This window comes from Dendrobium catenatum, unplaced genomic scaffold, assembly GCF_001605985.2.
Source record: "Dendrobium catenatum unplaced genomic scaffold, ASM160598v2 fragScaff_scaffold_986, whole genome shotgun sequence".
NCBI lineage: Eukaryota > Viridiplantae > Streptophyta > Magnoliopsida > Asparagales > Orchidaceae > Dendrobium > Dendrobium catenatum.
The window spans coordinates 767,509-781,124 of NW_021319448.1; the positions used below are offsets into that span (position 1 = coordinate 767,509).

A 13,616-nucleotide genomic window follows, 5' to 3' on the forward strand; every position below is an offset into this window, starting at 1 on the left:
TTATAATTATCATAATATTAAACAGTAATAATGATAATAATAATATAATTATTATTATTATTCAAAATAAAATAATAATAATAATAATAATATTAAAAAAAGAGTTTTTTTACTGTTTTTAAAATAACTTAAAATATAATTACTATTTTTAAATGAAATTAGTTTTAGATTAAAGATGACTAAAATACGATCAATTTGATATATTGTGCATATTTTTAGGATTAAAAATAAATTTTCTATGATTTTTTGAAGAAAAGAATGTTTTAAATAGGTTTAAAACTAATTTAAAATTTAAATCAAATCAAAAAGATGGCTCGGTGACACGTTGCACGCTCCGGTTGGATCCGCGATTCCGGGACGCGTTTTCCGATCATTGGCGATGATTGCGCGACGGCGCAATCGTCACGCAATCATCGCTAATGATTGGCAGATGGCGCGACAGCTGACTTATCCGAGTCAGCAATCTTGTCGCGCCGTCGTATCTCCCACGGTCTGAACTGTCGGCCCAGATCGCGTCGAACGGAAGAGATGACCGCGGGATCAGATCCGCGATCGAACGAACGGCGCGGACAGCAAGATCTGAACTGTTGATCGCAAGATCAATGGCTCGGATCGCTCGTAACACATGTGTTACACGAGACCGAACCCTAATCTCTTGTTTCGCTTCGTTCTCTCGATCGAGTGGACCAAAATTAATGAAATTTTAAGCGTATCATCTATGCATGAAGAGCATCCATGGGGGACCATTTTCACAGTTTAATATGCATTGTATGAAAAGTTATTTAAACTAGTGTATTCTAAACTAGGGTTCGCGATATACCTCAATCCAATGAATGGATTCGAAAAATCTTCGTATGGTTAAGCTTGTAGATTGTCCTCGTACAATTCTCCTTTTGAACTCGAGCCACGAAATGCTTTGGATCGGTGGGAAATCGCCTAGGAAGAATTTAACCTTCAGTTGGCCGAAAATCTCGCCGCCGGCGAGGTCTTGACGGTGGATTTTGGTCGGAAAAGATGAGGGAGGATTAGGAGAGCTCACACACGAAGTTTTTCGGCTAGAGAGTGACTAGGGTGACAGCAAAAAGCAAAGGTGACCTCAAAAGCCCTAATTTTCTCTATTTAAATGCATGGACTCAAAGGGAACAACTAAGATCAAATCTCGAGAGGATTAGGAGGGAAACCAGGCTATTTAGGCCATGGTTTTGAATTTTGAATGATTTCGAATGAGATCCATGCATTAAAGAGGCTTAAATGGGCTTAAATGGATCGATTTGACCTATTAAGGGCTTGGTTTGACCAAGTCAGCATTTGACTTGGTCAAACTAGTCAATTAGGTCAAAGGAGTGAGGGTTTTGAGCAAGAGATTGGTTTGAGTAGGTTTAAAATTGATTTGGGCTTAAAAGGGTCAAATGGGTCAAACCAGGTTGACTTGGTCAACCAGGTTGACTTGGTCAACCAGGTTGACCCAGGGCATGGGTCTGAGCTCAAGAGACTTGGTCTGACCCATGGGACCTATGGGAGGTGAGAGGTTGAGCCTAGAAGGTTTAAATTGGATTTGAAATCAAATAGGAAAGGTTTGGGTCAATCTGGGTCAACCTAGGTTGACCTGGTCAACCAGATTGACCCAGGACCTGGTTCTGGGCTCAGCAAACTCAGGTTGACCCAAGGAATTGAGTGGGAGAGGTCTTGGGGCCTAGCCTGGTCAATTTGACCAGCTCTACTCATTGGACCCAGGGTTTGACAAAATCAAGGTCAACAACTCTCTTCTCTACATCACCCATGCCTAGTCCCATGGGGCAAGAAGTGGGTGTTCTAATGCATCTTATAGTTATTCTTGGGAATCCTGCAACTCAAAAATCTATTGGATATATGCTCAAACACCTTAACAACCTCTCTATATTTTCTACTAGAGAAACTCAATTCACTCATTTTGCGTTTTGCGCCTCAAGTAGTAGCAAGTCTTTCCAATGAAGAAGAGAGAAGAAGGTTTCCCCTGCATTAGCAGCATTCTTGTCAATTTTCAGGAAGAGTGGCCATACAACCTTGTCGGTAGTGGGTGTGATCTCTTCCTTCTCTAGCTGACTATTACCATATTCAATGGCTTTTCATCTTCTTTCACCTCTTATCAATCTTTTCACCAACAAAGGTTGTCGAGGCTTTCAATTCCCTCATCGATGGCCTTTTCCTTGTTGACGTCTCTTGTACCTCCCTTCAAGAGTTGCATGTTGCATTACAAAAATATAAAGCAAAAAGTGTTCAAGGGGATACAAACATGTATGGGGACTCTCTATGAGTCTTCCCTCATTTAAAAAAAAAAAAAGAAAAAAAAAGAGAGGGAAGAGCAGTACAAACTATAGCATTCCATACCAATTTACATTTCACAAGAAAAGAAACAAAAAACTATTTTTCAGTTGTCAATGCGAAGTCACCAAACTGATTGTAGGGAGCCCCAAGGACGAAAGGTACCACCATTGGCGTTGCAGTCACCAATGCAATGAGGATGAGAGTCTTTTACACGAGCTCATAGTTGAACTTCTCCAATTCAAGACTTATTGTCCTTGCAAGCGATGCAGCCTTGAAACCACTGGGTATCACCCCGAATAATGTATTCTACCTATCCTTGGCCACAACATCTAGCACATCTACCCCTAGATGTAGCCCCTTATGATGTCTTTGACTTTTCTTGGCCATAAAATCCAGTTGACCCCTAGGTATGCTTTTCTATCTCGAGAACACCTATTATCATGACAGGCATAGCAAAATATACAAGTAATAAGGAGTTAAGCAACAAAAGGTGGGATCACATTTTGAGATACCATTCACTTTTTATAACATTTCAAAATATGGGAAAATCTACTCTTTGATTGCTAGTTCTCAATAAGCTACCTTCCCGTTCTTGGGAACCCTCCCTAGACTTAGACTTTAGGTATTCCTCCCCATTCTCACAAGAGCCCTCGTAGCCTCGGCATGATCCATCTTGATCTCTATGAGCTTTTAATATGGCCATTCATTTCATTGCATGGTTGTTCCAAGGAGAGATACTATGCATTGATGACAACATCTAATGCCTCAGCAATATCCCTCTGATCAAAGCGTGCATCGCCATGTCCCAATTTCCTCATAATTGCCATATGATAATTGCTAGTCCCTAGGTTACCGTTGTGCCAACACATTAAGGGGACCACTCTCAAAGGAGTTAGAGATCGAACGAGCAAAGCTTCCTAAAATCACTAGCTCGGGACGGAGCCGTACCTTCTCGCCGTACGGGATAGGTGTAGGGTTTTTTGTCTTTAGTTATCTTTTGTCTCTAGCTATCTGTTGTCTCTTTTCTACTATTTCTCTATTCTTTTTTTTTTAGTGAATGCCTGTAACACCAAATTGACAATAAATACAAAGTTTAGCTAGTGCCTTCTTATATTAAACATAGTTGAAGGTAATTGAATTGTCTCTAAAATCTTTTGCTCCTTAATTTTTTGCTGCTTTCTCTCCTATTCTAAATTTAGCAATCTTAGTCATAGCAAGTTCTTCTCGCCCTTATTTGAAGCCTCGGACGAAACCATAAATTTAGCAAAGAAGGAGAAGAATGAAGAGGGGAGAAAAGGAAGAGAGAGGGAGGAGAGTGAAAGTCGGTCGGGGCATTTTTGTGTGTCATTACTTTAATGAAAAATGTTCTAATCTTTATAAGTAACTATTCTCTTATTTATACTTTTATGGTTTTGATTGCTACGAATTTTATCTCTCCTAAATCTGACAAAAATTAATTATCTCTTGATTTTTTAGCTTTCACCATGTAACTTTTGATATGTTATAGATTTGATCATTTAGAATAATATAATATAATTTTATTGCATTTTCACCAGTTAAATTTGTGTATAGGAATTTCCATGTAAAATGATTAGAAAAAAGGTATACTAAAAATGGGTTGAAAAGCGATGTATTGTGATTTGAAGTGATAAACTGAAATGTATGTTGTGTCGAAATGATTGATATGAACTGGAATGTAATATTTGTATGATTGATGAGAATGGAAATGTGATATTGATCTGATAGAAAATATGTACTGTTTGATATCAAATATATGATATGATAACCTCATGTGATATCCTCAAGATTTACGTGGTCCAATTCAGGAGTCACTGACCGAGAGTGATAAGAAGCTGGTGATTGATTGAGAGTTACAAGGAGTCGGAGCAATTTTCATGTGATTCAAGGGAGTTATAAGGAACCTATTGATTGGAAGTCATAAAGACAGGATCAAGATTAAGATCAAGATACCTTCATCTGAATATATGATAGAATATTGAATGTTGTTATTGATTACTCATTACTGTTACCGCTACTGTAATTTACATTGTACTGTATTGACCCTTGTTACTAATTAACGATTACTGGTACTATTAATATGAAGGACATTGAGTTTCTGAGATTAATACTAGCTACTATACTAACACTGATCATTGTTATCGATTACTTATTACTGATACGGTTACTAATACTATGTTGACCTGCAAGCAGTGAACCGGACCCAGCATGCATACCCAATCGCTCATTCCACCTCAGCCACGATCGAATAACAACCCACGTCGCCCACGATCGCACTCCTCTCAGCAGAAACTGCAAACTCACGACTCAAAACAACAAAAAAACTCCTCTCATTCGGTACTCTCACGCTCTCATACACGCACAGAGAGGCTCTCAGAATCGCAAGCAAAGAAGAAAGAAGATTTCGGGAAACTTACAGAGCTCTCCGTCGACGACCGAACTACACCGTCTCCGACCGCATCTCCTCCAAACCGCCGACTGTGCTTCCTTCTTTGAACTCGAAACCGACGTGATCTCCGACTCAAACACCGGACTTAAGCCGCTCAAACGTGACTCAAACACGAAGACGCCTCTGCTCCTTATCTCGCGCCGGCGTCTAAGCCTCCTGCTCCAACACCTCCAGCCAGACTTCCGCTGGGATCCCGTCGCCGGACCTACCTCCAGCCTAAACCGCCGCCGCCGAAGACACATCACCCTGCCGCCGTGCGTGGTTTCCTCCCGATCGGGCTTTCCTGTCTCCGATCCCTCTCCATTTCTCTGTTATATGTAATATAATATATAATATTATATACACATTATAATATTATATGTAGTATAATATAGTAACAGATATTAAAAGTATATATATATATATAAGGAACTTGAAGCTTGAGGCTATATATGTAGTAGTGATGTTAGCATAGTTTATTTCATGTTTTTTTTTTTTTTTTTTTTTTTTTTTTTTTTTTTTTTTTTTTTTTTTTTTTTTTTGCATTATTTTGTAGCCAATATGGTTATTGTATATATTATTTTGAACTATAATAGTTGAATGTAGATATTGATTTTTTTTTCTTTTTTCTAAATTGGAAGAATTATTTCTTTGAATGTAGATATTGATTAGTACAAATGTGAGTTATATTTTCTGATATTATTTATCTCCTTTAATGCAATTATGCAGCTTTGGATGTCTGATTGATCTGATTGTAAATAAATGATATTAATTGTTAATGAAATGATAAAGATAATAAAGAAAAGAAAAAAGAAAATTCTTCCGCTATAGATCCCGGGACATGACAAAGTGGTCCAAGGTAAACTAGGTCAGGCTAGGTAACTTAATTGGGGCATGTAGGCCCTAAGAGATGCTAAGATCCTAATGGTTCTTCTAATGGGCCGATGATCATAAGCTCAAAATAATTTAACCTACCTTGATCAAGTTGGGCCACAATGGCCTAGGGTATATCTAAATTAATTTGAATGATCATTAGGACCTAGGTTATCTAAGCAAACCTAGGTTGGCCACTTAAGTTCGCCTAGGTTAAGGGATGACCTATGAGTGCAGTGAGTACAGTTTGGAGAAATCCAAGGCTGAGTGGATCACAAAGCTAATGATGTCAACCTCAATGCCACCTATGGCATCAATGGGTCACATGAAGATAAGGAGAGGTCCCAGTGCCAACTAGGGGTCATAAGGCTAACAAGAATAGGTCCTAATGTCATCTATGGGTCACAAAGCTAGGAGGAATAATCTTGGCTCAGTCTGTCCTATGATTAGAGAATGACCTTCTCGTAAAAGAAGATAAAGGTATTATGTGATTGTGTGATAAAGGAATATACATGATATTATTGAAAAAGTTGTTATGGTTGTATGATTTTCTTCTTTCTCTTCTTGGAAAGAATTCTCGCTTCCTCTCTCACTTTCTGCATCTCTCTTTCTTTTACTCTGATATTTTCTTTCTTAGAGAGTCATGCCAATGATAATTTTCTAATATTCATTCAATCTCCACCCAAGAAGAGAAACGGATAACTGCCAGTTACAAAAAATGAAAATAATAGAGGTAGATAATGTTGGAAAGAGAGTAACAGACAAGTGTCGGTTACAAAAAGAATAAAAGCAGAAATCATGGGGCTATCCAGAACCTCCTAATTCTGTTGAGAAGAGTTATTTGGCAGCTCTTATTGTAGAGAAGATGATTGGAGACATCTAAGCTTGATGCTTTAGCCCCAAAGGAATTGGGAAGCAGGAGATGTAACATGATCGGTACTAAAAAAAGGATGACTTTTGAGTTAGGTATCACGACGGGGTTCCCTGATTTTTTGCCAACTTCAAGATAGGTTATTGAGGAGATGCAACAGACAAGATTATGGTGTTATGTTGACTCATATTGTAATAACAAAAGAATAATGTAACAATTTGGACGCTTCCTAGGTGTCGATAAAAATAATCACATGGTTAGCAAAAGTGGATGGTGGATCATCAACTATTACACCTAGTTTCCAGCATTTTATTTCTATCCCATCTGTAAATAGGGGGAATAAAGCTCCTCTACTCACTTAGTCGATGAAATTATAAGATCGCAGCAATAAAGATTAGATTATTTATTCTTTATGCGCTTAACAATTCATCCAAATTAGATATGTTCCATCCAGGCTTGAGTCTTGTCATGAGCTTTCCAATTTAACTTTGCTTTTGCCTTAGTCCACAGATTTTAGAGTCAGGGACTGGGGACCAGCACCAAGATGGGTTGCATTTGTTGATTTCTTTCTTGCTTCACGGGCCAAATATGCTGTTGTTTCTGGAGCCCACCGCCGGGTTGGGACAACATATGCTCAGCTCATTGCAGCATTAGCCACAGCAAACCACCATGGTATGACTGGACCTTACTTCCCCCTACTTAGCTATTTTAACTCACAATTGAGATTAAAGCCGAAACAATAATTAATTTAACCTACGTAAATATAAAAATTTAAATATAAGACGTGTAAATATATAAAAATTTAGTGACAAATATATAAATTCCCCTTAATTTAATTGATTGAAAATAACTTCAAAGCAAGCTTCAATCCTGCTTCAGAGTGCTAGTCAGCATTGTTACTGTTATTCTCTTCTGTTATTGACTAAGACCTTGTGCAATAGCCTGGATTGCCTCTGCTTAATAAATCTTTGGCGTGGCAGGAGAGCATCAAATGAATTCAAGCTTTGTATTTTACAGCAGCTTTCAGAGCAAGCTGCTTGTAGATGGCCTGGCTAAACAGATAGGATGGGGACATGTCTGGAATAGATTTGCGGGACCACTTAGTTGTCGTCGTCAGCCCCACCAATGCACCATAACTCCGCTCCTCCCACCAGCCTGGTGGGATGGAGATTGGCAGAGCCCCATCCCACGAGACGTGCGCAGGTTGGAAGCTTATGGTGTTCAATTAACTAAGAATGGCCGAGTCATTGACAGCTCTCTCGAGTCCTACTGCAAAAACAGAGAAGATCATGTTAGGATTATTCGTGTCTTTGGATCATGCAGTGGAACCAAGTGTAAGTAGCTCATTGATCTCTTCACGTAGATTGTCTAAATTGGGTGAAATTATTCTGTGCGGAGTCCGGACGTAATTCTGTGTCAATTGGCGAGGGAAAAGGCTTGAGGTTTTCCATTTGCCACAGATTAGTTTCTGATTGGTGCTGACAAAGACAGCTGATAGCTAGCTGTTGAAATCTTTTAATATAAGAATGAGCTGTTTTATTATGAACGGTGTAAAGAGTTGAAGAATGGCATATACATTTCAGTATGATATGGAATCAATTTTTATGTCCGATCGTTTAAAATGAATAAATGGTATTAAGGTTTAGAGCTTACATCCTTAAAAAAACTGCTGATGCTTGATTTGCTTTTCTGCTTGCTTGGGTTCAGCTGCATCCCCCCCTTAGACACTGGAGTTTATGCTCTCTTGCGTCTCGTTTGTTTATTTTCTTTTCATAGTTCACACTTTTTGTGAACTCTAATTTTTGTTAAAAAAGAATGTTGCTTATAATGTTATTATATGTGTGTGTGTTTTTTTTCTCGATTATTTAAAAAATTAATGAGTTGTTTGCATTTGAAATAACTTTATTGGAATCTTTGAAGCCGAATGTTGCTTATAATATTCTTCATTTTTTAATGTACTATAATTTTTACATCATAAAAAGTTTATTTAAAAATAGATAGTATGTGTTGTTAACAAGGATTAAGTGATTTTGATTTATGTCTGGAGTCTGGACTGTAATGTTCCTCCGGCGCATTATTAGATATTTATATGTAGAAAATTAGTAAATTTCTTAGTGAAATTTTTGGGCAAAAAAATTTGGCATATTGATGGAATATCTGATTAAGTGATTTTTTTAATCATTGTACCATAATAATTACTCAAATAATTAAATTTCAGCTCAACCCAATGATTACTCGAACTTGGCTAAACTCTTTTACACTCTTAAATTTATGTCCTATATGTATTACTTCTTTTAATTGTATATCAAAACTTCTCTTTCTTTTAAGCGCAGCTATAAGAATCCTTCTCCATTGTATTCTTTAAGAGTTAAATTCTCATTTAAATTTAATAAAAAAATAATTTATAATATTTTTCTACATCTATGATTTTAATATAAGCCAAATCTAACCCATCAAAACTCTTCTAAATGGATCATTAGAAGGCCGACATTTTATGATTTATTTCTATAAAACAGTAATCTTAATATAATGATTTTATTTCTATACATAAAACAAAAAAAAAACAAAAAAACAAAATTCATTTTCAAAACACATTTTATATATACAAACAACCAAATGAGGCCAAAACATATTTTAGTTACCACCTTTGTTTATTACCTCTGCAACTGGACCAATGGAGGAAGGCTTCAAAGCTTTGCTTCCAGTGCTTCTCCTCCCTCCCCCTCCACTGTGCTTCTGCTGCAGCTTACCTCCCTCTATCTCACTTTCAAAGAAAGAGTAAGAATAAGAATCAAGCTGGGAAGAATCAGCTACAGTGAAGGACGCCGTGCTATAATTCTTCGACGAGTCCAAAAGGCCGCCGACCGCTCCATCTTCGTGCGGCGGCGGAAATTTCTCACTAGTCGTGATCAGATTTGGATGCCCAATTCGCCTAAATCTCTGTAAATGGCTCAAAGCCAATGTAGAACCAATTTGTGAGATTTATATGTAGCAAATGATTTTGATAAATTTGTGTTAGATATAGTTAATATACATCAAGATTAGCTGTCAGTTCTGCATTGGCGAATGCAGAAGGAACCGCTCGTCTTCGCCGGCCATGGAAAGTTTTAGACTTCTTCTGGGCATTGCTACTGCTGCTTTGTTTTACAGTGGCCTCTATTTGTCTGTGGAAATAGAGAAATGACGCAAACAATTTGAGAAATTTAAAGCATATACGTTAAATAGTTTTGCATAGTGACAAACAAAAAAAAGTGCTGACTAATTGAGGAAATTAGATGGCATTAACCTTATAAAAGAAAAAAATATGGGGGACTCAATTTCAAGATCCAAACCATCAACTTATTTTGCGTAAGCTTTTGACTTCTAAGTTAATCAGCATAGCTTATTCAGCGTATGATTATTTGTACCATTAAGGCTTCGTTTGGGACAGTTTTTTTATTGCTTTCTAAAACGAAGTTTTAGTACAATTTTTTTTTATTTTTGTACTAAAACGGAGTTTTAGAAAGCAATAAAAAAGCCGTCCCAAACGAAGCCTAAGTTTATCCTAGCTTAATTTAGGACATAATCGAACATCAAAGAAATAACAAACATCTAATTAATTAAATTAAATTAATCATTTATTAAAGTATTCATATTTAGCCAATCTATCACCCAAATTAATTATTAGATATTAAATTATTGACAAACAATATATCATGATAGCACCATCAATTTCCACCATCTTCAACATTCCCATAGAACCCATTGTGTACAGTAATTAATTTAATAATGTTAACTTCCTAAGGGGCTATTTGGTTTGAACTAAAAAGGGTATAAAATATTCCAAATGCAAGGGTTTAGTGAATATTGGCGTTTGCTAAACCCTAAAGTACCAAATGCAGTATAAAGTTTTGATATATTTGAAATTTATCATCTAGTTCAATTTTTGTGTATTTGACAAATTTCTCTGATTTAGGCAATTTCTAAATACACTAAAACTTCATTGCCTGTCGCCGCCGGCCGCCTCAAAAAAAAAAAAAATTCCCCTCATTTATTTTATACTCATCCAAACAACTTTAAAATATTTCAAATACAATGCATTACTTCAACACTATTTTTTTTATATTACATTCATTTTTTAGCAAATCAAAGAGCACTTTAATGTGCATATTTTCTTGTAATAAGTGGAATAAAGAAAAAAAAAGATGAATGAAAAAAAAAAAAGAAATATAAAATAGATGGTGAAGATTTCTTTTTCCTTCTTTAATATATGAAGTTTAAATGAGGTTTATAAAATAATCATTGCTCACAAATCCAACATTTTTTTCAGTTCTCTCAAAGAAACCAAACTAAAATTTTGATAGGTAATAATTAAAGGGCTATTTGTTCTTAAGCACATATAAATAAATAAATTGAAACATTACTACTTTATTTTTCATTTTTATTGAATAAGTATATCTATTTAATTTATCTTCCTTTTCCTACCACTACGTCCGCTTCCTCGGAACCCCTTCCAATAACTATTTTCTTGGTGTCCTTTTTTTTTTTTTTTTTTTTTGACATTTAGGCCATTTAAGGCAAACTCACACACACAACGCATACACATAGACTCGAACCTTTGACCTCTTAGCTGGAAGCCTAAGCTCTCAACCAATAGGCCAAAGAGAGTTGTGTTTTCTTGGTGTCCTCAACACGAAGAAATTAATGTCAAGTCAACTCAGGATTAGATTTCTGGATGGCCATTTGTCAAAAGCCCAAAATTACAAATATATTGTTTTTTACAAATATTCCAGCTTATTTGAGGATCATACCCAAATCTTACCGTGTCGGTTAGTTAATAACAATCGGGATTGGTCGCTTATTTGAGCTCACGGTTGGCCTTAATCTCCCAGATGAACACCTATTTATTACAAACTTATCCATCTCCTTAAATAGTCTTATTATACATTAAAAGTTCTGAATGATACTCAATTTAATGGAGGATAGCACTCCATAAAGTACTACGGGCTTCATAAAAGTAAATTCATCACGCTCGATCGTTGTCTATTAAGGCTTGAAAAATCCCCTACCTCCTTTACAGCCTCATAAATTAGAGAATTTGTAAGTGGCTTACATGTTTTTCATTTAATGCGATGTTTAGTGCTATAATATATATTTAACATAGAGAGAATTCAATCTCAAATTTTGGCAAAGTTCAGATTTTTTTTAATCAACTTCTAAAGACAACGACAAGATTCCCATTTATTGTATTTGGTCCTTCCTCAGTCCTTTTATTTTACCTCAGCCCTTTATTTTCCCATTTAATGTGGTTGGTCCATGCCTCAGTTTTTGTTTTATTTTGTTTTTCATTCCATTGTTCTTATGGGCTACAACTGCAAGTTTTCTGTCAGGTTAGAAAACTTTTATAATTTAGTTGAATGTTTTGCCAGTTTTATAACTATTATATTATTTATAATGTAATCAACCAATATTTTCAAAAAAATTAATTAATTAATAAAGAGAGGAAAATAAGACTAACTTTCTTGCTTTTTCGTCTCTGAGCTTTGTGTCCATCTCCTTTGTTGGGGGATACCACGGCAAGCTCGATGGCTCACAAGCATATGGCTCCGTGGTGAAGAACTGCGCATCAAAACGAATGGTTTATAGGCTTAGGTCGCAGAAAGCTTTTTGAAGTAACAAGCATCGATCAGGATTCAAGAAGATAAAATCTTATATAAATATACCTCACTGTTCAGGGCGTCGGCAGCAGTTCCTCGATCGGCCGGATCTAAGGAGAGGAGCTTTTCAATGAGTCTGATCGCCGGCAACGGAAAGTCCTTTAAAGTCTCCCTCATACTGCTCTGGTATTGATGCCTCGATCTATAGCTGGCGGCGTTTGGAAACTTGTAATTCCTCCAGTAATCCTCCGTCGGCGAACCACAGAGCTTAAAAATCCTATGCAGTTGCTCGACCTCAGTCCGACCGGGGAGAATTGGCGTTCCGGAGATGAGCTCCGCCAGGATACAGCCTACGCTCCATAGATCGATTCCGACACCGTAGTTGGTCGCGCCGAGTATAAGTTCAGGAGCTCGGTACCACAGAGTCACAACCCTGCTTGTCATCGGTTCGTTGCCTTTAGGATCGAAGAAGCTGGCCAGGCCAAAATCCGCAATCTTAAGATTCCCCTTATTGTCGATTAGCAGATTAGATCCCTTGAGGTCACGGTGAAGGACTCCATGACGGTGGCAATGATCGAGGCCCGTAAGAAGTTGTTTCATATAGCACTTAATCTGTTTGACGGAATGATTGACAGAGTTGAATTCATAAATTTAATATAAATAGGGGAAGAAGCGGGGTGAGGAGAGACCTGGGGAAGGGAGAAATGGACGGAAGGTGAGGCGGCGAGTCCGGCGAGGTCGTGCTCCATGTAATCGAAGATTAGGTAGAGGGAAGGAGATGTGGTGGAGGAGATGCGGGAGGTGATTATACCCCGGAGAGGGACGACGTTAGGGTTTTCCAGACGGCGGAGAATAGCTATCTCCCGCGCCATGAATCGTATACTTTCGGAATTCGTCGTATCCGAGAGAACCTTCTTAAGCGCCACTAATTCATTCGTTTGCCGATCTTTTGCTTTGAAAACATTGCTGTAAGTGCCCTTCCCAATCTGGAAACAGAGATTATTAATTGGCGTCAGAACAAAATGGCGATAAGGAGAGAAAAGGTAAACAAGACCTTGCCGATCTTCTCGAAGGAGCTGGCGGAGCGGGGAGACCAGCCGATGAGAGAGTCTGCAGCGACGGCGGAGAGCCAAGAGGGCCATTCATTTAGGTCTGTTGCCGGGGTAGAAGGGCTCGGGCACGGGATCGGACTGCGGCGGCGCGCCGGCGAGCTAGCGTCGTTCCGGGGTTTATTGGATGGCTTGGTTACGGGTGTAGGTGAAAGATCGCCTAGCACCGCCGGTTTGGCAAAGAAGCAGCCCATGCTCCCGGCGAAGTAAGTGGAGCTCGACGGTTCCGATCTCTGGCGAAGTTCCCGATGTTCCCTTCAGGTAGCGAGAGAGAGAAAGAGATAGATGTTCAGCTTAGAATCGCGGGAGTCCGCCTTGGTCAACTTCGGCTCAGACTTCATAGAAAAGGCTCGGAGTCAAGGGGATATTACGGAAAG

At 37.9% G+C, this 13,616-nt stretch overlaps 2 protein-coding genes across 5 annotated transcripts in view; one reads left to right on the plus strand and one right to left on the minus strand.

Annotated features, from left to right (window-relative positions):
- Positions 1-8,149, plus strand: part of LOC110114231 — a 28,225-nt gene extending 20,076 nt beyond the window's left edge. For all 3 annotated transcript variants that reach the window (XM_020847036.2, XM_020847044.2, XM_020847052.2), the window contains 2 exons: positions 6,998-7,166; positions 7,475-8,149. In XM_020847036.2, the coding sequence (XP_020702695.2) occupies positions 6,998-7,166; positions 7,475-7,836 (531 nt within the window). In that variant the 3' untranslated portion in view covers positions 7,837-8,149. The remainder of the gene's footprint in view (positions 1-6,997; positions 7,167-7,474) is intronic.
- Positions 7,638-13,616, minus strand: LOC110114246 (probable serine/threonine-protein kinase At1g54610). Of its 2 annotated transcripts, XM_028697641.1 has the most exons (7): positions 13,185-13,616; positions 12,820-13,116; positions 12,197-12,742; positions 11,992-12,092; positions 9,529-9,658; positions 9,153-9,434; positions 7,638-7,763 (listed from the first exon to the last, which is right to left on the minus strand). In XM_028697641.1, the coding sequence occupies exons 1-7, from the start codon at positions 13,431-13,433 to the stop codon at positions 7,761-7,763; spliced, it is 1,608 nt and encodes a 535-aa protein (XP_028553474.1). In that variant the 5' UTR covers positions 13,434-13,616; the 3' UTR covers positions 7,638-7,760. The 2 variants fall into 2 exon arrangements, with proteins under 2 accessions (XP_028553474.1, XP_020702724.1); XM_020847065.2 differs by lacking the exon at positions 7,638-7,763 and having other exon boundaries at positions 9,009-9,434.